This window comes from Zosterops lateralis, assembly GCF_965231275.1.
Source record: "Zosterops lateralis genome assembly, chromosome: 5".
NCBI lineage: Eukaryota > Metazoa > Chordata > Aves > Passeriformes > Zosteropidae > Zosterops > Zosterops lateralis.
In genome coordinates, this window is record NC_139766.1 from 68,777,612 (window position 1) to 68,803,777 (window position 26,166).

The 26,166-nt window shown below is 40.3% G+C and overlaps 1 protein-coding gene and 1 long non-coding RNA gene across 9 annotated transcripts in view; one reads left to right on the top strand and one right to left on the bottom strand.

The window, feature by feature from the left end:
• Window positions 1-11,791, top strand: part of LOC310909648 — a 51,437-nt gene extending 39,646 nt beyond the window's left edge. The window contains exons 3-4 of one of the 2 annotated variants that reach the window (XR_014590125.1): window positions 2,643-2,696; window positions 10,610-11,791. This is a non-coding gene — a long non-coding RNA (uncharacterized lncRNA). The remainder of the gene's footprint in view (window positions 1-2,642; window positions 2,697-10,609) is intronic. The other variant, XR_014590126.1, reaches the window with a different exon arrangement.
• Window positions 1-26,166, bottom strand: part of PDE5A (phosphodiesterase 5A) — a gene marked incomplete at its 5' end in the record, with an annotated part of 106,797 nt that overhangs the window by 37,051 nt on the left and 43,580 nt on the right. For 2 of the 7 annotated variants that reach the window (XM_083861683.1, XM_083861682.1), the window contains 3 exons: window positions 138-227; window positions 934-1,516; window positions 20,577-20,679. In XM_083861683.1, the coding sequence (XP_083717809.1) occupies window positions 138-227; window positions 934-1,516; window positions 20,577-20,659 (756 nt within the window). Of the gene's footprint in view, window positions 1-137; window positions 228-933; window positions 1,517-3,752; window positions 3,861-13,029; window positions 13,090-13,995; window positions 14,100-20,576; window positions 20,680-26,166 lie in introns of those variants that run through there. The other 5 variants (XM_083861685.1, XM_083861684.1, XM_083861688.1 and 2 more) reach the window with 3 other exon arrangements.

Genomic DNA, 26,166 nt, shown 5'->3' on the forward strand with positions numbered 1-26,166 from the left:
AACAAACATAAGCAGTCTTGCTAAAAAAAAAAAAAAAAAGATGGTTGGAAGATGACGACTGTCAGCTAATGAAAGTTTAAAGCATCAGCATGACTGGAAATAGTATTACATGAAGTGATCCCAAGATTGCAACTTACCTCTTCCCTGTGATTCTTTATTGGCATACAGAGAATGCTCTGAGTCTTATATCCTGTGATCTGGTCAACTTCTGCATTGAATCTTGGATCCTGATACAAGAAAAAAAAAAAAGCAATTATTAGACCGCTGCCTTAAAGACCAGTTCTTTTTCTTCCTTGGTTTATAGATAAAGAAAAGTTTAATGTTTTATTTGCCTGTTACCCAGGATAACAAACGTTCCATTACAAGCCAATAATTATTTGAAGTTGTTACTATGGGTGTGTTAACAACAGAAGAGCATTTGTGTGGAACATGAGTGCTGATAGATTAAGACCACTGCTATAAACAACAAAAGCCCCAAACCCTACGAAAAGCTTTTTTTTTTTTTAGCCTAGACCATCATTATAATAAATATGCTCATGGATTAACCATCCCTGGTTTACCTTTTATCATCAAGAAGAAATGATAGAAATAAACTGAAAGACTGGTGCCCACAGAGGAACAGAGTTTCATAAATGTGGTTCATGGTTTTGCTTTTATCAGAGATGGCTTGTTTCATTTCTGCACCTCAGTACTGAACTCTGAATAATCACCTCAATAGAACTCTGATTTTTTTAGTCCTACAGTCATGTTTCTGTATGCATGTTTAGCTGCGATACATGCGCTATAACCAAAACCATGCTGTCGAGTTTGCATCTTGACCACTTGAAGTCAATACAGCACCAAATGCAGGCACTAAAATGGCAATATTCCAGCAGCTGATAATGTGGCAGCTTCTTTTCCAAGAATTGCTGAAGATAAATCCCTTTGGCTTACCTCATAGGCATTCTTGATGTTGAGAGGCTGCCCTATGGCCGCCACGTGACCCACAATGCCCTTGTTCCACTCCAGGCGAATGCAGTTGTTGGAAGCCTCTTCCAGGGTGGATCCCTCAGCCACATCAAATAACCTGCTCACGAGAAACTTCTCGTTGGAGCTGTCCTCACACACCAGGAACAGGGAATAGCGATCGGCTGCGATCAGCTCGTGGATGTGTAGGAAGATCTTATGGCAAAGCGCTGTGACATCTAAGTGACTAGAAATATCTTTCACAAGTTCTAATAGTCTCGAGCACTGATCCCCTGCACTGGTCTCAATCCTTGGAGATTGCAGAGGCATCTGTTCCTTCTTGTCAGAGCCAGAGAGGAAGCTCACTGCTCCTACTGAGTCCTTGACAAAAATAGGCCTTAAGGGTCTGTCAAATTCAGAAGCAGAGATTTTCCTCGCTGGTGTCCCAGAGTTGGAGGTCTCAGCACAGGCAGGCTGGTGACAGGCACAGGCTTCGCTCTGGGACTTGCTCCCCTCCTTGCAGACTGGGATGGTGTGAACTCTCTCAGCAAACCATGCATTAACCATTTCTCTGTAAAACAAAACCAAAAATACACCAAATGACGTGAACTGGAAATCCTCTAGTGCGTATTGGAAGCTGACACTGAAAGGGCAACTAAAACTTTTCACACAGAGGGCATTGACTCCTCTGTATCAATAGTCTCCAGTTTTGTGCAGCACTCAGCCCAGATTAAGCAGTAACATTTTCTGCCCCATAAAAAAAGAAGCTATTTTTGCCTAGAGAAAGCACCTGAATAAGGCAGAGGAGGATCACTTACGCTGTGGCTTTCAAGAGTACAGATTAGAAGTTCACACCATCGTTTTGTGACTGAAAAATTCTAGTCCTTTCCATTCCTAAGATTTGGATTTCTGTTTAAGACATATATATATATCTATTCATTTGAAGACAAAACTTTCTGTTTCTAACCTCAAAGAAGATAATTTTGAACTTTGTCAATCACCTGCAGCCCTTCTTATTTTTCTGCTGCCAATATACTGTTTTTAAGTTAATGTCCCATCCCCTCCAAGTTTATAAAAAAAAGCTGGTTGGATACATAAAAGCATAAAAGTTTTGCTTAAAAACCATCAAAGAAACATGAATATTACCAATTCAACCCCCTTCAAATAGGGAAACGTTTTCATGCATCTCTCCTATTTCCTTTCCTTGCAGATGACACTCAGTGTCCAACTTAACCCCATACTGAATAACCCTAAAATGGTATTCTAAAGGGTTCATCACCAATCAAAAAAAATGCCATGCATCTCTAGTATTTAACTGTGCTTCTCAAATTAAGTTAGCACTAGAAAGCCAACCCTAATTATGTCCTCACTAAATACAGCATATCATCATAACATGAGTACACTTTTTTAATTACTGTAATATTTTCTTATCCAAAATCTGAAGGGCTTTTTTTTTCAGTTTCTTTTTGTCTGTTCTTGGGTTGGGTTTCTTTTCAATACAGGGTTTTTTATTTCATTCGCTCAGTGTCAATGATTCCTCACAGCACATGCCCAGCTCTCAAAAGAAATGGGTTCCTGCTGTCTTACATAACATACAAGCCTAGGAACAGCAAAAAAATCCTATTAACAAGTCTGATCTTTTGGAAGCCTTTCATGGTGGTCATGTTTTAAATTTGGGATATTTTTTATTTGCTCAGCAGACCACAGGAATTCTGAGAGTGAAGCTGAATGAAGCCATGGAAGTCAGTCAGGTTAGTCAGCCGCTGACCAGTTACATGCATTGGTGTACGTTACATATGAAAAGCACTGTACAATAGTCTTATTTTTCTTACAGCACACCTTGATCTTGGCTGTAGGATGCAATACTGCAAGCACAGTAAACTCTTATCTCAAAGCAAAATGATCAATTAAAATCTAAAGTCCAACAATATTATTTTTAATAGCAAGCCGTCCACAAAAGCAAACTCATTTGACTTCTGTTAGGAAGGCTTGAAGGAGTTTTCTCGATCACATATCATTTGGAGACCTCAACTGTAGGCAAACATGCTATAAGAAATTGAATTATTAAAAACCATTGAGCCTCCTTTATTAAAGCATTGATACCTATTTTTTTGTGCATTAACCTCATCCAAGTGTTTCTTGCAGTGAAGAAAGAACAACTAAATATATTTTTAGAAATTTGACTTTAACAATATTACTTTCCAATACTTAAACAGGATTAAATGTGGGAGCTGTTACCATTTATTACTGCAATGCATAATATGATTTGCATAGAACAGCATCACATTTGCAAAAGCTCTTTCACTGAGAGTCAAAATAAGAAGCCAGCATTTGGTAACACTTGGAATTTTCATTTGTTAGACCAAATGAAAAAGAATAAAAGTTTTCAATTAAAATGACCAGAAATATCCTTAAGAAAATTAAAAAGCTGAAGATACAAAATTCCGTATGTAAATACAGTACAACCTCTAAAATCAGTGCTGCTAACTCTTGTTAGCAATTATGTTATATATGAGTCCTGTTTTACTCTGATCTCCTCAAAATAAAAAATTACCTAGAAATTTTAGCTTCTCCAAAACAAAACTATCATCTAGCACTAAGACTGCAGAAAGGAGCCTGCAAATGCCAGCTGGAGGCATTTAAACCACACACAAAAGGCACAAAAAGGTAGGTATAGAAAAATTGATAGTTTTAAAGAATATTGGTGACTTGACCCAGATTCACATGTGTGCTGAGTTAGTTTCTGAGCACTGAGGACTAGTATTAATGAAAGGTAAGATTGAAAAGTAGCAGTAATAACATCATACCAGATGGAGGGTGTTCTCCAACAACTGATGAGAGGCACAGAAGCCATGTGATTCAAAATGCACATGTTTGAAGGCACGTTTAGAAATGAACCTGTGCTGGGCGACAGCAATTTGCAGAGCAGCCTGATTCACTGCTCACTTACTCCTGAGAAAAGGAGAATATAAAAAGCTATCATTTTCCCTTCTGATTTACATACGTGGATGTAAATCAGAAGGGGATGAATTGATACAAGATGCAGGGCAGAGAAAGAATCTGTTAACCTTCATGCATAAAGAAAGAGCTACAGCAGAAATTTGATTTATCAGTAGAAACCTGTCATTTTATTTATTCTGTAATGTCATGTGTTATGATTTCCCCAGGCCTTAATGGTGTAGCAATAGCAAGCAGTAAGAACAATGTACTCTGAATGCTAATACCTGTTGTCAAACAGTGGCCGTGAGATTATTAATTTTTTACCCTCTTGTCTTTTTACTGTGTAAAATAAGCATACATTTCTTATGGAGGTTATTGAGGGATGTGGAACACAGCCGTAAAACCTTTCACGTGGAAGGAATTATGTTTAACAAGAACTGACTACTGGTTGGGTATCAGCACAGTTTACAAAGCACTTAAACACTGAACAGAGCTATATGTGGAGCTGCATAATTATGAGTAACATATTCCTGTCCTTTCATTTCTCTTGGGTGATGGTTCAATAATTTGCCAACATAGTGCGTGATTCTCAGAAAGCTCTTTAGATTAACAACAACAAATCCTTAACTAAACTGGTTAAAGCATGGTTTTCAACTTCAAGCCTTTTAAGCATTTTACTTTGGGCAACAGGAAAGCCATTCAAATTCAACTGGAAAAAGAACAGTGTTCAGTGACCTTTACCAAATGCCTCTTCTAACAAAGAAACTATTTAGCTCCTTTTACTCACCCAGTTCCACACATGGGTGGAAGAACCAGCGTTTCGCATAAGCTGACGTATTCTAACTCTATTTAAAATCTCTCCCTGTCTTGACATGCATTCGCTTGTTGACACTCAGTCCTAGTTAATAATGCACCACAAGAAGGGTATTATGACTAACGCAAGTACTCTCACAGCACAGAATTAGCTCAGCAGATATTTGACACCAGACACATCCTGAGCCACGAGTGAGGCTCCTGGAAATCGGCAATGAGCGCCATGTGAAATTAGGATGTCGTTTTGAAAGGACTGCAGGAAGAAACCAACACTTGTGACTATTCATATGAACAGTCTTCAGTAAGCATTAGCATTGTCAAGAGCTGATTGTAAAGCCAAGACCCTGGCTGTATTTTGGAAGCTGCAGGAGCAGATACTGATTCACAGTGATCCATATAGACGGTTCAACTCAATGCAGTGTCTCTCTCCCACCATGGGAATCACTGCGAGTTGAGGAGTTACAGCACCCATATTCCTCACGACCAGGATGCATCCTTTACTGCACTATGATCCTTTAATACAAAGATGTAATTTATCCCAGAGCTCATGAACAGGAATAGTAGAATATGAAGTTACCATTTTTTAGTCACTCCTATCAGCCAAATCCAATCTTTCCTCTATAAAACTTGACAGTAGTAACTGCTGAATTTGGCTGGTGACTTCATCAGCAGATGACAAAACTGGAGCGAAATTTTGAAGTGATAGTGCTAAGGAGGGGATAAAAATACAATGGAAGGCAAAACATTGAAGAAAAAGAGAAAGAAAGATGGTGTGATCCTCCCCTCTATCACTGCTTATATACAAGCACACAATCTGCAGTACATGAGACCTTGTGAGCTTCAGAGGAATTAAGACGCTTTGGCCCCGATTTGTTAAATGCTGCACATAAAGTAGACCTGTCCTTAGAGCAAGAAATTTTCAGTATTAATAGGCAAGAAAAATAGCAAATCAATGGTTGAGAAAACACAGGCACAAGGAAGCAACATGTCTTGAGCCAGGTCATCCAAGAGTGCACATGTAGAGCTGAAGAGAACCTTCCTGTACTTCCTGTGCTGTATGCATCAAACCATACTGACACAACACTAATCACTATGCTAGTCATACACTGGGAATATTAAATAATTTATTGTACCCATCTTTGCTTCATTGGGATTATCTTCAAAGTGCACAGCAGACTTCTCAAAAAAACCCCAACAACCCGACCCAGTGAAGATGTTTAAATATTATCAGTCAGGTTGTGATTGTCTTGCTTATGTATAACCACACTGCCTATGCGAGAACACACCCATGTGACGATTCAGCACAACTGCGTGGCACCTTCGGAGAAAACGTACAGAAAACAGAATGCAAAGGTAACACTGAGATGCAGCAGTGACAGTAAAAACTGCATAGTACTTATCTCCCACACAAAGACAGAACACAGTGATAAGTAGTTTTCAGGGAAACAGCAACTTCCCTCTTTTCTCTGTTGCTCATAAACCATTCATATATACAGTGTGTAACCTTTTAGTAATTGCATGGACGGTACTGCTCATTTTTCATTCAAACCAGCAGTTAATGGTAACACACTTCAGGAGAGGGATTACAAACTTGCCTACTAGAAAACGCCAGCTTTCAAGTGTCTGAATTCCTGTAGCCTAATCCCGTCAATGTTGAAATCAACAATATTTCAAGCTAAACTTCATAACTGTTTTCTCAATTGCCTTCCATAAAATAACCACTAGATGTCTTCAAATTTCTCTCCAGCATCTTGACATAATTTAGACACGGAAATCATTTAAGGCATTAGCAAAAACTCCAAAACTATTTGGTTTTAGCAAAGGAGGTTGAAATGCAAAGCAACTTGGATGTTATACTTGCCTTCCCATTTTCTTTCTCATACTTCCTCTTTCACAATCACATTCTAGGTGGTTTTGTCTCTTTTCTAGCAATGGAAGCATTTAAATAAATTGTGTAAAGCCTCATGAGATGGAAACAATAAACTGACTGTAAAAGAAGTGCATTCAAACTGACTGAAAGAGTAGATTGACAAAAAAATTAGATGTTTTTCCTTAAACCCTTCCCAATTATAGTTAGTGGAGATGCCATTTCTCATGGTGGTAGGCAAGCAGCTCTAGAATATGAAGTATGACCGTTTTTTAGCACAACTCGGTCAAATATGTTAGCATACATTTAGCTTTAAAGATTTCAATTGGCACAAATGACTTCTTTTTGAATACAGTTCTTAACTTAGAATGTTAATTTTTGATTTAAACCATGCTCATGAGAGACTGAAATAACTTTTTAGAATGATGAAATTTTAATCTTGTCTGAATGCTCTTTTTTTTTTAATAGAAGGCAGAGATTGCGTTATTATTTGTAGCAAAAGTATTCAAATTGGAAAACACTGATAGGCTATTCTTGGCTATTTTTAAGTTTTCTTTAATAACCTAACTTCAAGGTTCACTTTTTACAAGAAAGATTTCTTCCACAGAAGAGACTTTCTACTTGCACTATAAAGAAAGACAGACTAAACCCTCAGGGATTAAAGAGATTGAACTCTAAAACCTGACCTTTATTTATCCTCCCTATGTTTGCTTCTCAGTCAAACTCAAAATAAGAAATATTAAAAATAAGTAGGTACCAAATGATTTTGTTGGGAAAGCAGTAGGACAAATCAGTAATTTCAGTGAAAAACGGATTAAGATTAAAATTCATATCTACTTGGAGACTTCACGTAAATCTTCATCACTACTTAATTTCCACCTGAATTCCTAAACCAGGGATCAGGTATGACTGAAGTGGTGCAGAGGCTCTTGGATGGCTCTCTCTGCTGGGGTGAGTTATCCATAACGTACAAATAAGTGGGAAATTATATATCTTTTACTAAGCAAATATATTTTGTGGTGATATTTTCAGTGCCAGACCAATGAGAAATTACAACCATTGTGTTATCCACAAGGGCTATTTGAGTAGGGCTTATTTTCTGGCACTTTGCAAATAGCTCCTTTTGTATTTAATGCCCTTTTTAAAATATGGTTTTCTTCAGGTCAGCCATATAAATCAGAAAGCATTCCATGTAAATATATGCTTCTTTTCCAGTAAGGAAAAGAAAAACTTCTATACTCTTCTCTTATTAATTATATTTTTCCACGACAAAACCAAAATGCTTCAATGGTGAAAATGAAAATAGGTGGTAGCATATCAGTTCAAGCCAAGAATGTCTTGCCTAAATCCTCACCCAGATACCCAATACAGAACCTCCATGATCTTCTATAACTCAGAAATCAAATAAATGTATTGAACTTCCCTGAGTCTCCTGCAATGTGTACCTCAGCTCCACTTTTCTCCCCAGTTGCCAGGAATTTGACCCTGTTCTCTAAAGTCTCCCCAATTACAGCCGAAAAAACGCCCAACAATGGAAGTGAGATTTCACTGCCTATTGGCATTATCAAAAGTACTGCAATATGGTAATAGTTACCCTGAAACACGGAGGCAAAAAGGGATGTTTACTGTCAGAGTGGTGCGCCCCATCTGATTTTCTACCCATCCTCTAAGGCTTACCAGTGCATTTAATTACTGTATCCTGCACACATTTGTTTCTTTATCACATAGGGAGAGCAGAACTGAGTGAAAGCACATTTTCCTTGTAGCTACTCAGAGTTTCTGCTGACTGGTTCATCTCCATACCAAAGATTCTGTGTAGGAATTCAGTTTAGAGCTTTGGGGGAATTTAAGATGTAAATAGCTAGTAAGTGGTTTCTTATCATTCCTCAAATGACAGTTTATTCAGTCTACAGTAATTGCTGTTTTAGAGATAATTTCCAAAATACTCCAGCATTCACCTCCCTTCATTTCCAACAACAAATGCCAGAAGTAGTCAATCACATTTGCAACTTGATGAATACGGATAACATTCCTCACCTTCCTGAATGCTTTTTGAATCAGCAGTTAAAAATATTTTGGGATCATCTTAAAACTTTGCTGCTATCATGAAAGGCATAAGGAAGGATATGGATACATTATTTATAAGTGGGATAACTATGAACATCATTACACCAACAAGAAAAACTCTCCAAGATTTCACAGAAATAGATTTTTTCCTGTACTTAGTTCTCAGAAAAGCTCAGTAAACATCCAATAAAACCAAATAAGCGGGAGAAAATATTCTGATCCCCTGCATTAACACCACTGCTTCCTGTGGGTTTCAAGCCATGGTCCCAATAATCAGTGGGTCTGCAGCCCTCTTGTAAATGGTTTATATTGAGTAACTTAGAAAAGCCAGTCCCCTTTCAGCATATCCCGACTATCTGCAGAGCATTCTGTGCCTCCACTGAAAAGCTACTGGGGTCTTTCAATCATGGAAATTCAAAGCTCACTGTCTACTTACCAAGCTATTTGGAGTGCATACGGTTCATACCTGGGCATTTTTAGGATTATTACTTTTGTGTGCAACACCTTTTTAAGAAAAACACAGGCCACAGCACATTTCAGTGCAGAAAACCTCCAGTAGCTTTAGCTTTGAAAGTCAGAATTTTCATTCAATTAATTCATTCATTCAAAATGAATTAATTAATTCATTCATTCATTTTTAATTAATTAATTAATTCATTCATTCAAAAAATTAAGCATGCACGCATTACCAATTCACAGAACACATATGACATAATATTTCAGAGAGTCAACTTCTTATAGCTGGCTCAAACTGAAAGACATTTTTAAAAGCCCTCTAGACAGAGACTAGAAGGCAAATGTCCTGCCTAATGTAGTACCACAGGCAGCACGTTACAAATTGACTGTTCACCAGCCACCAAGAAGAAAAATAAAAAACCCAAACAACTGTGCTTGAGTTTTCTCCAAGTAATAAATGTAATTGATACATTCAAGTAATGCAATATCTGAATTTTAGCAGAGTTTCCCAGTAAACACTCCCAGTTCTGGAATCTTTAGTGGAGTAATGTGAAGTACCATACTGTTAGGAACATTTAGTTTTCCAAATACAACCTCACCTTAATTCATTTATAAGCATTTCTCAAACCAGCTAAGAAGCCAAGATGTATTTATAACAAAATAATCTTATTTTCACTGAAGGGCATATAAGATTTGGGTCAATAATTTGTCTTCATCACACCATACATTTAGGGAATCAGGTAAAAGCTGCCTGTAAGAATACAGTTACCTCTAATTGAGAGGAGAAATTTTACTTTGGCTGTTTTGGCAGTCTGCTGCTTCCGACTGCAAAGAGCACTATGAGAGAATCATTCCCATATTTTTAATACAGGGACAAACAGGAAGTCAGAAGTACAGAAAGATTCCATAGCGGGCTAAAATAAGTGTGATGTTTGAAGATGGCAATGCATGGGTTGTTTTTTTAAAGGAATGTAAAATGATAAAACTTGAGGAAGACAAAAGGGTAATGAATCTAGCCATAAACGTGACCAAAAAACCCCCCAAACAACAACAACAAAAACTTGCAGATTATGCCTTTATAGCATCTAGTTAGAACAACTGTAGTTGTAGCAACAAAGCAGAATCACCTCACTTGAAAATGTTTCTGCTTCTGGGAAGCCAAAATATGATAGGCAATTCTAAAACTTTGGGAAGAGAAAAACAACAAGAGCTGGAAAAAAACCCCAAAAAAGCTTAAACTTCATAAGAGCGAGGCATTTAGAAACTCTTGACCCTTCGGTTTGCAGTACAAAACTCCCCAGGCAGAAGTTCTGTCAGCCAGCACAGTCTCACTGAGTGAACCAAATTCATCTCGTCCCTGAGCGTGCTGGTGACACACTTCCTCTTTGTTGTGCTGCACTTTCATCATCCTGAAACAGCATCTCATGGATAACAGCTATTTATATCACCTCCACATGCCACTCACCTCCCTGGTAGGAAATAAAATAATAAATAACTGATTCCATACCTTCCTACTTACAGGATCCCAGTTTATTCACCTACTCAAAGGAGGGAGGACTCAAAGCTGTTCACCTGGATGACAAGCTTGTAGGATTGTAGCCTCGCACTGCTCAGGTGGAATGGAGGCAGTTTTATCGGAGAATATCCATAAAGCCAGCCCAGCCTGGAAGGAGGCTGGGATGTGGCCTTCCTGCAGACACTGCCAACCTCGAGGCATTGCAGATCAAAACATGAGGTGTAAGCCCTTGGAATGTGCTCACCTTCTGCAACACATTGGAGGGGAAAGAGGAACACAGGTGCACACTTGTTAGGCTGATGACCTGCAGCCCTTTTCTCCAAGAATCCAGGGAACATGGACTGGGGAGCACAGCAACTGCAACAGTTGTCACTTTATGAACAAATTGTGACTAGAAAGTAACATCTTTTAAAGTGTCACCTTGCCAGAAAATACAATTTTTATTCAAACCATGAAAACATACTGATATCAAACTGCTGTATGCAAACTGGATCAGGAGGCAACTATTCCATTATATGAGATGATAACCTAACCCCATACTTTAAAAAATAACAAAGCATATGTCTTCTAAGTATTATTTAGACACTTAATTAATCTTTGTGTCTGGAAATTACCAGTAGAACTACTATATAAAACACTGTGGGAATTAATTAATTGCAGAAAAAAAATATTAACTATCCAACACTCATTATAAAATAGCTAAATTAGGTTCTAATTCGAAGCTTATTATTATGAGTGGAAACAGCTTGTATTATGCAGTCATAAATGATGGAGCTGGTAATCTTTTCCTATTCCTATGTAGAAATATTTGAGAAACAGATACAGAAACTGTCTTGAACCATTAGCAATTGTGCCTCAGAACATGCAGCTCCTCTGTGCTCGGCAAGATACCAGATGAACTAACTTCTTGGTCTATTGCTTTCAGGACCTGTGAGAACTTCAGCATATTAGAAAACAAAACAACTTAAAAGAAAAAGAGAAGCAGTAAATTATGATTAGAAAAGAGCTGAAAGTAGCTCAGGGAATGCTGCTTTACTTGAGAGAGTAAATATAATGCTAAGTAGCAAAACATTACAGCATAGTCTTTGTTCATTGTTTGCTGCTCTGCAAGGATTCATCTAAAACAAAGCATGGTATTAGATGCTAGGATTTTCTCTTAGCCCTAAATAATAACACTACCAAGTGGAACAGTACAGCAGTTCTTTCAAACCATTCAGCCTTACGTGTTATCTTTGAACTAACATACAGTCAAGTAATTTGTCATTTGCCTTTTCAAATACAAACTTATGTATAACAGAGGTATTCCTTATTATATATACTTTTCTATTTAAACAATAAGGATTAAAAAAAAATAATAATCTATGCAAGACAGCAGAGAAAAGAGTGTTGAGACAATTGCAATGTTTCCGTCATTTCAAAAACACCACAGAATTGTTGCCAGGCGAGGACTCAAAAGTCCACAGCCTTTCTGCAAACCCCTCTCTAACTGCAGAGGCATTGCCATCACGGAGACTCGACTGAATTGTATTTTCTGAAGTACTGCCTCTTTCAGAATGGCACAAACGCAAAACTGTGCCTCAGACTGAAAAAAAAAAAAAAAAAAAAAAAAGGACTAACCGACCGAGTCCATGGAGAAAACAAATCTGACACAGCGGTTACTATTAATTAGCATTCCTATTTGCTCCATACTACATCCAGTTTCCAAAGGAAATGTGACAGGCTGGACTAGGAAAATGCTACTTCTCAAAGCTGCTAGCACCCTATTTCCTGGGCAAACAAGCTGCCCTTCAGTGCCACACCACGCACTGGTGGTTCTGGAGAGCCTCAAGGGCAACGACTTCCATCTATGTATCCTGCGCCTATGTACAGCCTTAAAAAAATAAATTCAACACTTAAAAGACATTTTAAAAGCCTTTTTTCCTCCTAAATGAGCCTAAGGAAGCAGCAGCAGAAGAAAGGGGACTGCCTGACAGATGGTCACAAGCAAGCAGGTGACCCCTGAAGCTTTCTAGCTCTCTGCGAGTCAATTATTAATGGGGATTTCTCTTCTTACCGCCCCATCCCATGCAGAGAGGAGCAGCAGCAGCAAAACCTCATTCAGAATGCATCCATCCCCGCCAAGTGACTCGGGGAAGGAGCGAACCAGCAGCGGTGAGCAGATGGTGCGAGGGCTCGGGAGCGGGAGCGCAGCGAGCCCGCGGAGACGGCGCGTCCGAGGAGCCGAGACCGCAGGACTTACTAACCCAAGCTCCCGCTAAGATATACCGTGGGAGCTGCAGATCGCCCGGGCTCTGCATCCCCACGGCTTTGTTTATCGGAAAATATTCAAAATGGAAACCTGACTCCACTTCTAAAAATAGCCGAATTTACTCCAATTCAACTTGAAGTCCCGCTGTTGAAGCATGTGACAACAGTGAGAAAATACCTCGTCTTATCTCCAAAAGGCAGCATGTCAAGCCAAGGGGGGGGAAATGCCCAGACGAGCTCTTCAGGTCCTCAGTATTGGGCTCTTCGCAAGAACCGGCACCGAGAAGGGGCGAGCGCGGAGCGGCCGCCCCCTGCCGGCACCGCGCCCACTCCCTGGGCAGCGACCCCCGCCCTGCCCGGGCTGCCCCTCGCTCGGCCGGGCAGCGACCCCCGCTCTGCCCGCCGTCCTGCCCGGGCTGCACCCCGCCTCCCTCCCGGGGGAAGGCTCAGCGTCCCAGAGGCGCTCTCCTCACTGGACGGGCTCCCGAGCCCCCCTCCTCTGGCGGAGCTCCGGTCTCGATTGCACCGCGTACGGCTCATCAGCTCCCTCGGCGCTTAACCCCTGGCCCTCGGCGGTCCGGGGGCCGCCCTCATGTCAAAAAAAGGTGACGAACCCACAGGGTGACGGAACTCTTGAAGAGCAGCGCTTTGTTTCGAGATCACTAAGTACTGACAAAACCCGCCCTCCCCGAGACATCAGATGCTCTTTGAGGCTTCTACCTACTTTCTCAGGGCGGGGAAATACGTAGTTGCTCGCTACTCACGAGAAGTTGACCATGTCTGTTTTGAATGGAGGAGAACACAAATAACTGAGAACGCGGGGCAGGGAGCTGCGGGGCTGGCACGGCTTCCCCGAGCGGTTTGCGGTGCCGGGCGGGCGCTCCCCTCCGCAGCGCGGCCGCGGGCCGGGGCTGAAGGCGAGAGCCCGCGGGGAAGCGCCGCATGTGCCTTTCGGTGGCAGCCGGACGGAGCCCCTGCGTGGTGGTTTCAGTTCGTGCTCTTTCGAGAGTGGGGGCGGCGGGGGGTGGAGGGGGAGTCGCTTCTTTTTATTTTCTTTGGAGGCAGCGAAATGAAATGGCAAAGAACGAGGTTTTCCTGTAAAGAAAGGAACTGCCTCTATCCGCCGCCGCCGCTCCGGTCTTACCTCGTAGCTTTTCTAACAAAGTAAGAGCGGGTGAAGTCGCCGTGATCGTCCAGCCACGCTTCCACCGCTTCCTGCTCTGGCGCGGGAGGAGAGCAGCGCTCCATGCTCCCGCCGCCGCTCTGCCGCCTCCCGCCGCGGCTGCCGGCGCTGCCTTCCCCCGGCCCGGCCCGGCCCGGCCCCGCTTCCAGCTGCGGTGCCCGGAGCTCCCACCCCCGCCTACGCCCCGCTCCCAGGTGTGCGGGCAGCAGGAAGCCCGGCCCGCGGCACCTCAGCGCATCTCCGGCCCGGCCGCCGGTCCCGCAGCGAGCAGAGCCGGCTCCACCTCCACCGCGGCCCCGCCTGCTTCGAAAAAGTGGTAAACCGAGTGTCACTTTGAAGGGTTCCGCTGTCTGGTGTTACTGTGTAGTCTCTGTCAGACTACAGCCTGGATATGAGTACTAAAGCCCTGGCTTTACCGTCCTTCATGCCTACAACGCGGCTGTTAGATCCATTTTAGACTCTCAATAAGTACTTTGAGGATGCTCAACATACAGCTCCTGCTTTCTCGAAATCAGACAGCTGGGACTGCAATTTGGTTAGCACTGAGCACCACTTTGATGTATTGTAGTTCCAGTCTATGATGTGCACATGCACACATTTACAATAATTCATGCTCTGCATTCACAATACACCTTTCACAAAGTCCGATGCATATCTATGGTTTCCTGTGTTGCCACACGTATCTTTGAAGGTAAGATGACAAATTGGCACAATGTTTCAGGGGAAGGGAATATACAGAGTCTTGAAAATTATTCTCCTGTGTAGTCAATTGAGAGCTATTGTAAGAAATATTTTCTGCTGCTCTTGACCTCCTTTCAGATGTATATAGACTCCTGATACAGAGATATATCTCCTATATGTAGAGAGGTGGGGTTCTGCAGCTTGAGAAGGGGCTGCAGCAGGAACATCACAGCAAACAGATTCAGAGCCTGTCCATGACCTCAAGGGAAAAGTTTTATCTTCTGTGTCTTTGTGTCACATCTGTGTATAGCACTGACTTGGACATGTGTGTCTTTTGGCTGTGAGAGTTTGTGTGTAATATGAGGCACACAGAAAGGGAGATTGACATGAACGTTACTCTGTTGTAAAGGGAATCTCAGGGGAAATGTTGTGCATGGTGACCAGAGAGCAATGGTGAAGATAAAACATAAGCCAGTTACGTGCAGCACGAGCCAAACTGCTGTTCAAGGCAAAGACAAATCTTTCAGCAGGGAAATACAGAATTACCAAGCAAATTGCCTTAACAGACAACATGGCAATAAATGAAGCAGATGATTAGTCCCAGAACCTGGAAAGAGTGGTACTTTAGGAAAAAAAATAATAAACCCTTTGTGTAATTCACAGATTTCTGCATTAACTGTTTCATTTCAGAAAAAGAGTTCTGAGGCTACAGTAGACATGGCAGCTAAAGCTCCCAAGCTAGGCAGAGGTTTTGGAAAACGTCACTATGTTAAAATGCTCAAGTATAATAGCAATGTAAACCATACAATTATAGAATGCAGATTTTAGAAGTAACTGAAATGCCATTCCCTGATTTGTTTTATATGGAATATTGATCATGGTACTGCTCGTCCAATCTCAAATAGCAATTGCAGAATCATCAGAGGTGATCTAGACAGGAAAAACAAGAAGGACCAAACACATGGAAATATCTTTTTTGTAAAGAGGCAGAAAGAGTTTGTTTACCAAAGGAGAAATACAAATATATAATTTAATTACTGGTATTTAAAAAGTAAGATAGTATTTTCTCTCTGTCTCATAGGAGAATAACAAGGTAATGGTCAATGCAATTATGTCAGCTGCAATAGATAGTGCCTCATTTCATGTAATTAGGAGTAGCACTAATAGAAATAAGCATTTATCCTGTGGTAACATCCAGTATGCCCCAGTCAGGAGCAGAGGTTGCACCAAGGAGCACTGTAAACATGTAACATTAAATACCAGACCAGCTGAGGTGCATCCAGCATCCCTGTACTCCATGGCACAAAGAACTGGGACCCGTGGTTGCAGCAGCAGCTGCTGCTGGGGCCTTTATTTAGCCTGCAGATAAGAATCAGTGAAGCCAATGCAAATGATTATCTTCCTGTGAATTCGGTGGCAAAGCAACAGTTCAAAGGATTGCTACCCAAGCAAAGAATAGCATGGTCTTTCCCAAAAGAAATAAAAAGGGAAGAGTTGGGGGGAAAAGGGATGCCTTCTCTGTATCCATGAATTTCCATGAATAATAATGAATGCGTTGTTTTCGTTTTTAAGGTGACAGGAGGGGACAAAGGCCAAGCATAACAAAAAATGAATGGTCAAAGTGGAAAAAGTCTTCCATAACTCTGGCTTCCAAAGTGCTCTGAAAAAGCTCTGTGTATCTTAGCTTTCCAGTTTGTTTCCAGAGCTCAGAGGATAGAACTGATGTGGAGTAGCTCTAAACCTGAGAAGGCCTTGTAGTAATGACACACTAATAAAAATGCCCAGTTCAAGTTTAGAAGCTGCTTGAGAGCCCAGTGTTGAAGCCAGGAAATTTTTCTATCAGTAGGCCATGCTATTGCTGGTGGATGGAAAATTAGATAGCTGAAATCTTTCATCTGATGGTTTGCAAATATTGTCATGTAAGGAGATAAAAAAATGTATGTGTGAGGGGGATGGGGGAGTTGTATGCTCAAAGCACATAAATGAGAAATTCTGCTAACTCAGGATAATTGGTAAGAATAAATAAGGAAGTATATAACTAGAGAAAAAGTATTTATGTGATAATTTATGCTCAAAGAACTCTATATTTAAATTTATTTGCAAGTAATACCATTCTATTTCATTTCCCTTTAAAAGAGAAAAAATAACGTTTCAGATGTCAACATTGTTAACTTGTCTGACTTAATCATTAGGTGAATTGGAGCAGCATTGAGCTTTCTATGAAGTGGGAATTGGTTGTCTTTCCGCTGTCTCTTATATCTGGAAAACAGTTGGTCCCTTTTGGCTCCTAAATCAAGTTTAGGACTGTACTCTATGGCCAGTGAGGCTAGGATATAATAACGTAGAGGAAACTATTCCACTTCTTTATTAGCCAGCACTTTCACACACATGCAGTGGAAGAATCCTGATACTAGTGAGGCAAGTTTCCATTTCCCTTCCATTCCGTTGCATAAGGAGGGTGAAATAGTGACCAAAATCCAGTTAATTTAAAATCTAACCATTATTTAGTGATGAAAACACTAAATGATGAGAATGTCTTAAAAGTTTATTCTCTCAATCCTTTCCAAATAATTGCTGGAAATGTTTCCCCAGAGCTGCTCAGCAATTGCATAACCTGCCCTCTCCTCTGGGATAACAGTGCATATGTCCTACAGGAAGCCATGGAAAATAGTAGCTTCCTCCTATTTTGATTTAAATGTGATTGAACATTTGCGTCAATCAAAGTACCAGGCGAAATTATTGTTCACATCAGGAAAGCAGCAGCTTCTCAAAGCTGCTTCTAATTCATGGGTATTTGTCTGGATAACACTGTCAAACTTTATCTCCTGAAAAGTGTAAGTTAGGATTTGAGTTTGACATATTAGCATTTGATATGTAAATCTACCAGTATGTTCAAATTTTAACTTCTGATTTCCATTGGAAGTCTCAGGTTAAGTTGGAGAGCTGTTAGCAAATCTCTCTCTTTTTCTCAGCCTTCTCTCCTGTAAGCTAAGTAGTGCCACATCTTTCAGTTCTTCCTTGAGCATCATGTTGTCCAGCCCTCTGATCCTTCATTTTACTTTGGGCATTCCCTAGATTGTCTCTCCCATCCCTGCAGTGTCTCACCAGGCTAGGATTAAGTAATCCAGCTGAACACAGATCAAATCTCAATGAAGTGGAAGGAATATTTTGGGTTCCTTGCAAACTCTGTTCCTGCTAATAGTCACCCTTGCTCATACCTTCTTGGCAACAGCCTGATATTTTTGACTTCTGTACTCTCTGTTCCCTTTTTTATATACTTGCCATGTACTCAGGTGCTGCCTGTATGTTTACCTCTGCCTAACTGCATTTTCTTGCTCTTGAACATTTTTAATTTCATCCTGTACTTGCAGTACATCTCCAATTTGTCAAGCTGAATTCTGTGCCTGTCCTGCAATGTCTCCTTGGCCAAGCTTAGTGCAGGTTTGCTGAAGGCCTGGGAAGTTGATAGGGTTTGATGCAGATGAATGATGTATGCATAGGGTTTGGTGGATTTTGCTTGGAAGGTGGTGATTTGCTTGGAAGGTGTAGGGCAGATTCATTCCAGGCCCTTATCAATGGCATATCAAACCCTTTCTTCATTTACAATGATACTTAGCATATTTTTAAAAAGCTTCTTAGCAATTACTTGGTAATTTTCAGTTAGTAGTTGCTCTTATTAATATTTTTTACTAGTAATTTTGATTTTGAATTGAAGTATTTGGTTTATACCTAGTCTTACAGATAATATTGAGTCAAGTTATAAGGGACTTGTTTTCCTAGTTGTGGTTGTTTGGGAATGGAGAGTCAGTGGCAAATGATATAAATGAAAAATTAGTCAATTTTTTTTCCAGTACATACCACTGCAATGTGGGCTTTCACTCTCCTGTTTCTGTATTCACATGCCACAATTCTCTGTTAAACTTCTCACACCTTAATCTATCCTCTTGAGTTTCTGAAGGCCTCCTATCATCAAAAGTTAGTATCATTTGTAAAATGATTTGTAGAATGTTAGTATCATCAGTAAAACCCTTGGTTTTCTGGAGATGTTTTTTCAGAACACTCTTCCAGTAATGATCTTTTTGAAACCACAGAGAGGTTTAGTAGCACCAACTCCTCTGTCATGGTTTAATCCACCTTGGGCAATAGGAATAATTTTGCCTACACTTTGCTCTGGGAATGTGTCTGCTTGGGCCTATTAGTACTATTTCTTTCTTTTCACAGTAACTCCTTTTAAAAAAATTATTTCCTGTCTTGTAAATGAGATTTTCTTTGTTCCTTTAATGAAAAACTCTGTGTAAAAATATAGGCCAGACCTCAATAGGTATTCTTAGTTGGTCTATATTAAGGGCCTGGCCTTCATGTTATTTATAGCTCTATAACTTTTTGTAATTTGCAGCTTTTTCTGTCAATAATTTTGTACTTTTGTTCAGATCATTCAGTATGATTTGGGTCCATTTACTGTGGACCAGACTGTTAGTGTACATTGCTGGGGCTTTTATCAAAACTCCTGCAGACTTGTGAGCCAAAGCCCTAATTAAATCTTACAGGAGTTTACTTTATCAAACTAATTTGTGGTCTCATGGGAAAATAGAAAGGTTTTTTTATTCCTGACAAAACTAATTTTCTGTGTTGACTGGCGTTAATTGTACTATCATCCTTTCATTGTACACTGATTTCTTCCTGTACCAGCCTTTCCATCAGTTTCCCTGACGTTGATGTCAGGCAAAATGATCTGCAATTTCCTTATTAAATCATGGAACAATGCTTGCTTCTCCTCTGTCTTGGAGATCTTATGAGGAATTTCAAGACATGTTTTGCTTAGTTTGGTTCTTTTTAATTTTATGTTTTAGTGTTTAGGTTTAGGGTTCATCCCTGTTAAACTGGTATTATTTTAGTTCTTGATGTTTTGGAATCTTAATAGTGAACATATGAATTTCTTCTTTAACAGATCACATGAAGAATATTTTAGTGGCACAGAGCTGGTGAATGGACATAAAATTGTTTTCAGGGTTTTTTAGGAATGCACAGACATATTCTGGTATTGGAGGGAAATATTAATCTCAGATTGTGAAAGAGCAATACAAAAAAATGGAACAGTAAATACAGTGAATAAAGTGATTATTTATGTATAACATTGATGTTATAACCTAAAAGTATAACCACAACATTTTCACTGTTCTGAACAATGTGAAAGGAAAATGTGTAAGAGATTAGTTTGTAACTAAGGCTCACTGTGGTGCTGCTAAGTGAATGTAAAGGGTTTGCATAACATTTTAATTATACTCAAGAGAACAGTCAGACTGAAAAGACGTTGTTAAACAGGAGTGTGTGTCCATTTCTGACTATCTCATTTGATTTTTTGGGGGGAGGTATGGCACACTCAGGATCCTTCCATGTTCTCCTTCACCTTTCATGCCTATCCCTGAAGACATCTGTGGTGTTGATGTTTGTTTGGCCAAGGGAATCTGAATGAGAGTATTCACAATGTACCTACCACTGCTGACCCCAAATCATCAGCAGTCTCATGGAGAGGTTTTCTCCACAGTGCCTATTCGTTTCTTATCTCTTTTTTTTTAAAGCTTTGGCTGATGTGAGCACCTGGAGCTTTCAAAGCCTTTTGATACTTGGTAACTAGTTTCTCTCTGGTAAATAAATGAAGAAAACTATTAGAGCAAATCAGTGAAATGGATCTTTAGATTCTCCCATCAAATAGCTTGGGGTCAGCATCACTCTGCCTCCCTGAAGAAGTGAAGCCATATTACTCAGGAAATGAGTGAGTATTACAAGAGCTGCTGGCTCCAAATTGTGATAGGTACCTAGCTTTTCACATTTGGTGCCACATTTCTGAAATTGCTACTTACCTGTCATCTCTGGCAGGTTGCACACTGTTAGGTTTCTGAGGCAGGGGCTTTCCATGGCCATGTGTTTCTGCAGCCTTTAGCATAGTTGGTTCTTCATCTGCAGCTGTAAAACCAATACAAGGGACAAATTAAATCCATTTTTTGTTGGAATCCAAACATCATTTGCATCCCTTATGAGCTTTTTTATTAATCATTCTCCCTCCATTTGATCAGCGAGGACGGCAATAGTTGTCACTGGTACTGTACTATTGGTAGCTGTAGCAAGGTAGAAATTTCATGGGATTTCACTTAGGTTATAGAAAAGTTTTCTGTTATAGGTAAAATTACATCAAATAAGTGACTTGATTTTAGTGTTACATTTAGTCTTCTAAATCACCAGGGAGCTGATTTTTAATCTGTCTTTCTACAGCCACAAGTGTTACGCGCTCACTTCTGGCAGCTTATCCCAGGTCCTGGGAGGTGCAGCAGGAGTCGTGTCAACAATGTGGGAGACTTCATTTGGCACCTTTGCTCCCAAATGGATAATGTGAGCACCTGAAAACAGCTTGTACCTCACTGGTGGCTGCCTAATCTGCTGGCCTGTGCTCATGGTGAAGGAGAACCTTGCCCACTCAGCCCCAAAACACAAGCAGCTGGCTCAGCCCTGCCCGTTCACTGCTGTGGCACCCACTTTTGAGGCCTTCACAGTAGATTTTAGAGCAGGGGAGAATCAAACTGTGTGAGAAGAAAGCTGCCAGAAAGAGTGAGGAATGTGGGGACAACAGGATGGAAATAAGCACATTATTTTGCTAAACTGTTCCAATATAGAACAATATTAGGGAGGCTCTTGATGAGCCTAAAACTCCTTCCAGCTGCTTGTGAGCTACTGGCTGTGCCTGATGTTCCTGATTTCTGGCTTCTAAGTCTGGTCTCTTTTTAGAACCTTGAAAAATCTCAGTTTTTATTTGAGCTTATTGAATTTGTTTTAATTTTGTTTATTTCCACAGTAAAATGTTTATGTGGAAACAAGTTGGTGTGGTGTTCTCATGGCTCAAATAGTGAGCAACACAAGCATCCCTGAGGAAATGAAGAGTGACACAGCATGGGCCAGCCTGTGAGGACAGCTGAGTGCTTGCAGGCTGCAGCCTGGCTCCTCAGTTCTTCCTGTGTTGAGCACATACATATTCCCTGCTGTTTTCCTCCTTTCCATGTGAGACTGAGTGACAGAAGTGCAAAATGGACTGAAAAGCAAGTTTTTGTGTGTGGGGGACATAGTACCTCTCTGCCATTTTGCTTTCCTTTGTTAGTGATATAGAAGAGTTCCTGTGCTTTATGAGAACTTTATGCTACTTGCACACTGCCAGTATAGTGACATTACCAGGTAAAAGCCTGGACAGAGAAGCATTGCAGTACTGGACTTCAGTACATTTATACTGACTTCAGATTCATTTACACTGTGTTGTCTGAATTTGCAGTGTGTGCATTTGATTAGAACTGTCAACATCTGCTTTTTCTGTGACAGCTGAATTACGTGTTTTGTGAGGAAAACCTCACAGCTGATTAAATTTGTATTGACAGGGTTGCATTCTGCATTAACAGGAAAACAGCTACTTCAGGCCCCCTAAATCGCATCTTTTCCTCTGCTCTTACTTTAAGGCCCTGAAAACCCAAGGTAAATCAGAAAGTGCTTGCCACCACAGATTCTTCCAGTGTAATGGAAACCAAACATGTCATTGCTAATTGACCAGAGTAGCTCTTTTGCTAAATTTTTGTCCTCTTTTAATCTGCTCTTTGTCTTTCAGATGTGAATTGATTTATCTTCCCAGAATTTCTGTCTTAGGCAAAATATTTTTGTTAGTTTATAGGAGATAAATCACAGCTCTTCCCTCTAAATACTTAGTGGCTGACTCTTAATTTCTTGATCTCTGTGTGTAGATAAAAGTCTGACCTTGTTTTGTTACTTAAAAGTACTCAGGGAAGTAAGAGAATACAGAGCTGTACATAATGAAAACCATCAAAAGGAAAAGCACAACACAAACTAAATCAATCTTCCTGCTGGTTTTGAATTTTAGTGAGGTTGAAAGATGTTGATTTTCTATGGATTAATATTAATTTTGACTGATACATGGAGTTTAATTTACAACCAGGTAAAACAAATTTTGGCATTCCTATAATCTTGTAATTCTACTGCTTGCTAGAAGTTGAATTATTTAGAAAGGAAAGTGTATAACAAAAAAAGGTTATAATTATATCTATGGAAACAAAAGGAACAGGAACTGGAATTCTATAATGTTTATTGTTACTAATAAGGAAAGGAAATAAATACAAGTTGTTCTTAAACAAGCTGGTAAAATTGAAAGCGAATGCTGCAAATTTTTCCAAGTACTTTCCAGCCATAAAAACTTGCAGAAAGTAGATTTTACCACAGACACAGCCCAGCTGAGCATTGAGCTGAAACATGCACAGTACTATTGTTTCCCTTTGCTAAACAGGCCTTACTTGCTTTAGGGGTCCCTGCATGTTCTGGCTGTTTTTCATTCCAAGTGGCTCAAAGCTTTAGGACAGTTTGGACCCTTCACATCTCAGTAGGAAAGCTTTGGATTGAAATTGAAACAGCCTCCCTCATTTAAAAACAGACCTTCTTTTTTCTTCTTTTTCTCTTTTTTTTTTTTTTTTTTTTGTTTTTTTTTTTTTGTTTTTTTTTGTTTTTTTTTGTTTTTTTTTTTGTTTTTTTTTTTTTGTTTTTTTTTTTGTTTTTGTTTTGTTTTGTTTTGTTTTGTTTTGTTTTGTTTTGTTTTGTTTTAATTCCCCCAGGGTTCTTGCTGTTTCTAAAGATTTATGCTCATGAATAGTAATATAAAATAATTTCTGAAGCTCTTACTACAAGATAATTAAAAAATATGGGGGGTGAAATATCTGAAATATCTTCCAGTTTGTGTATTTATCTATGTCTTTGAGTATCTATCAGTTCCTGAAACCTCAGGACCCTTCAAATTCACTAGCCAGCCTCAAGCACATCCAGTGGAAAGATAAATATAACAAAGTACTGTGAACACCTCAGAAGAAATAGGTGTCCTGTTGAAAAGAGACACCGTTTTCTTGCCTTCATCAAGAGTCAGGGTGTCAGTGACCATCTCAGGAGGGGACAGCACCCACGCAGCAGAGAACCCACAGCCTGCTGGTGCTGGAGCTTCCACTGGGGCTCTGCACAGTCCCAGGAAGGTGTTAATATGATTCACTTAAAAATCTGGCACAAATATACAAATAGAAAGAAATGCAGCTGGATTTATTCTGATGGTCCCAGAGCAAACGTCTCTCTTGCTTCAGGCTGGGCTCTGCTCTCTTGCTCCTTTTCCTCTGCTAACATCGAGCTTACACATCTCACCCACTACTTCCAGAAAGAGTGTGGACACAGCATAACTTTCCTACCTTGCCTAACTTTGCCTTCCTAGCTTTAGTTTGGAAGGAATTGGAGAAATGTCCCTCTGCACATCGATCTTCCATCTCAAGATTAAAGTTCTTTTCTGGTGTGTCTGGTTTCCTCACCACATTTCACCATATTCCGTTTCCTTCCTACTCTTATCATCACCAGTGCTTGGAAATACCTTACACTCTAGTGCAAGAGCAAAATACCCTCTCCTCTTTGCATGTCCCTCAGGAAACTCTTCTTTGGCAGCACTCAGAGACACGAGTCAATGTCAACAGGGAGTCATCATTATCTGACCACGCTGCTGCTTCTGCTTTGTTGCTCCCCTTTTGATCTCTGTGCTTTGCTTGCAGACCTGTGCTGCTTAGCAAAGGTCCTTGGGACACAGACCAGGCCTTTGTGTTTTGTACAGAGTGTTTCTGTTCTCTGGCTGAATGTCTTGACCTTTAAAAGGCAACTTTAGGGCTGTCAAAATGTGGTTTATTTAATCAAGAATCTAATTTGGAGATAACAACTCTCTGTTACTGGCCCAAAACTCTCTCTGTGTACTGTGCATGCCAACACAGCTTTGCCCACACAAATGTTCATGGAGCTCAAATAAAAAGACTGTAAATAGAGAAGAAAAGGCCTTCAAAATGATGAAGAAAGCTTTCTTAATATTTACGTTCTCCTTGTTGGCAAAATGGGTAATTTGAATTCAACTTAATCTGTCTTTATTTCAAATATGAGAAAAACACAACCAATACTTCTTTCCTCAGCAGAGCAGATTAATGAGTGCCAGTGAACTAAGCACAACACAATGAAATTTAAAGAAATGGTTTTCTTTAAACACAATTTAAAGAAAACCATTAAAGGTAAAACCACTTGAGTAATCAACAACAATGGTCCCTTCAGAACAGAAGGCATTGCAACAAAGCTGGTTGTGCTGCCAGTCTTGTTGATTTTCACTGCCTACAAAGCAGAATAGAAACTTTCTCCATAAATCCCTGGGTGCTAATGCAGGAAGGTGGCTGTGTAATCTGAGCTGTCTGACCCTGGCAAAGGAGCTGACTGTAAGCTCACTGCCTAAAAAAATGATTAAAAAATTCAGTGCTGGGAGGAGAACTTGCTGCTTTATTAATGTTTATCAGATTAAAGAAGTTAAATAACTGAAGTAATATGAGCAGTGCATAAAAGCAGGGGAACGAAAGGAAAAAAAACCTGGTTTTGGAGTGTGCCATGGCCTCTCTCACAGAGCCTCTCATTGATCTGCCTTCCAATTCATCCTGTCAAACAGCTGGCATGGCCTGGGCTCCACAGGCAGATGAGCAGCACCATTCATACACCCTGCTATCCTGAGCACAGATGCTTTCCCTGGTAAGTTCCTAGCAGATTGTTCACAGATGTCTCACACATGAGAATGACAAAGAAATTCATACAAAAGGGATATGAAGTTAATGTATAGTTAATACTATTGTCTTTATCCCTGTATCTCCATGAATCTGGTAGGAAATGATGTGTGCACATTGCATTAAAATTCCTTCTTGGAAGGTATATATCCCAGAAATTAAGGAAAGAAGCTTTTTTAGTTGCATGTAAGAGTTTTAATATGCTTTGAAAGGGACTGATCTGTCAGTGCTGGGGCCATGATCCTCATCCACAGAGCACGGTGCACAGCTCACTCTTCAAAGAGCCTTTTAATGTGCCATTCCAGGCAGCTCTGCAGCCCAGCAGAAAGGGGAGGCTAGAATGGCATCCTTCGCTTTTCAAGAGCACGCTTTTGCTGTGGTTGACTAAACCTCTCCAATAAAAGCTGTCACCCTCGGGCCAGTCCCCCAGCACACTCCTCAGCATTGCTGTCAGGATGGCAGGAAAGCTCAGAATTAATGCCAGCTCATGTGAGCACAGAATTTGCACCAAAGATGTTTCTCAAAGTCTCTTGTTACAAGAGTCAGCAGAAACTGAAGTGGCCATAGGTATACATTTGTAGGAAAAGTGAAAAGCAAAGCAGTGACAGACAACAAGTATTTTAACAGGAGAATCTAATTTTTCCCCTTTCACCAGATGGCATGCAAAGGATGACGGTGAGCGCTGTATTTGCTGGCAGTGGAGGGAAGTCTGGGGAATCTATTCATTTTCCTCCTCATTTAAACAAACACTCTCAGAACCATGACCAAGAAAGGAAGCAGAAGTACTTAGCAAACT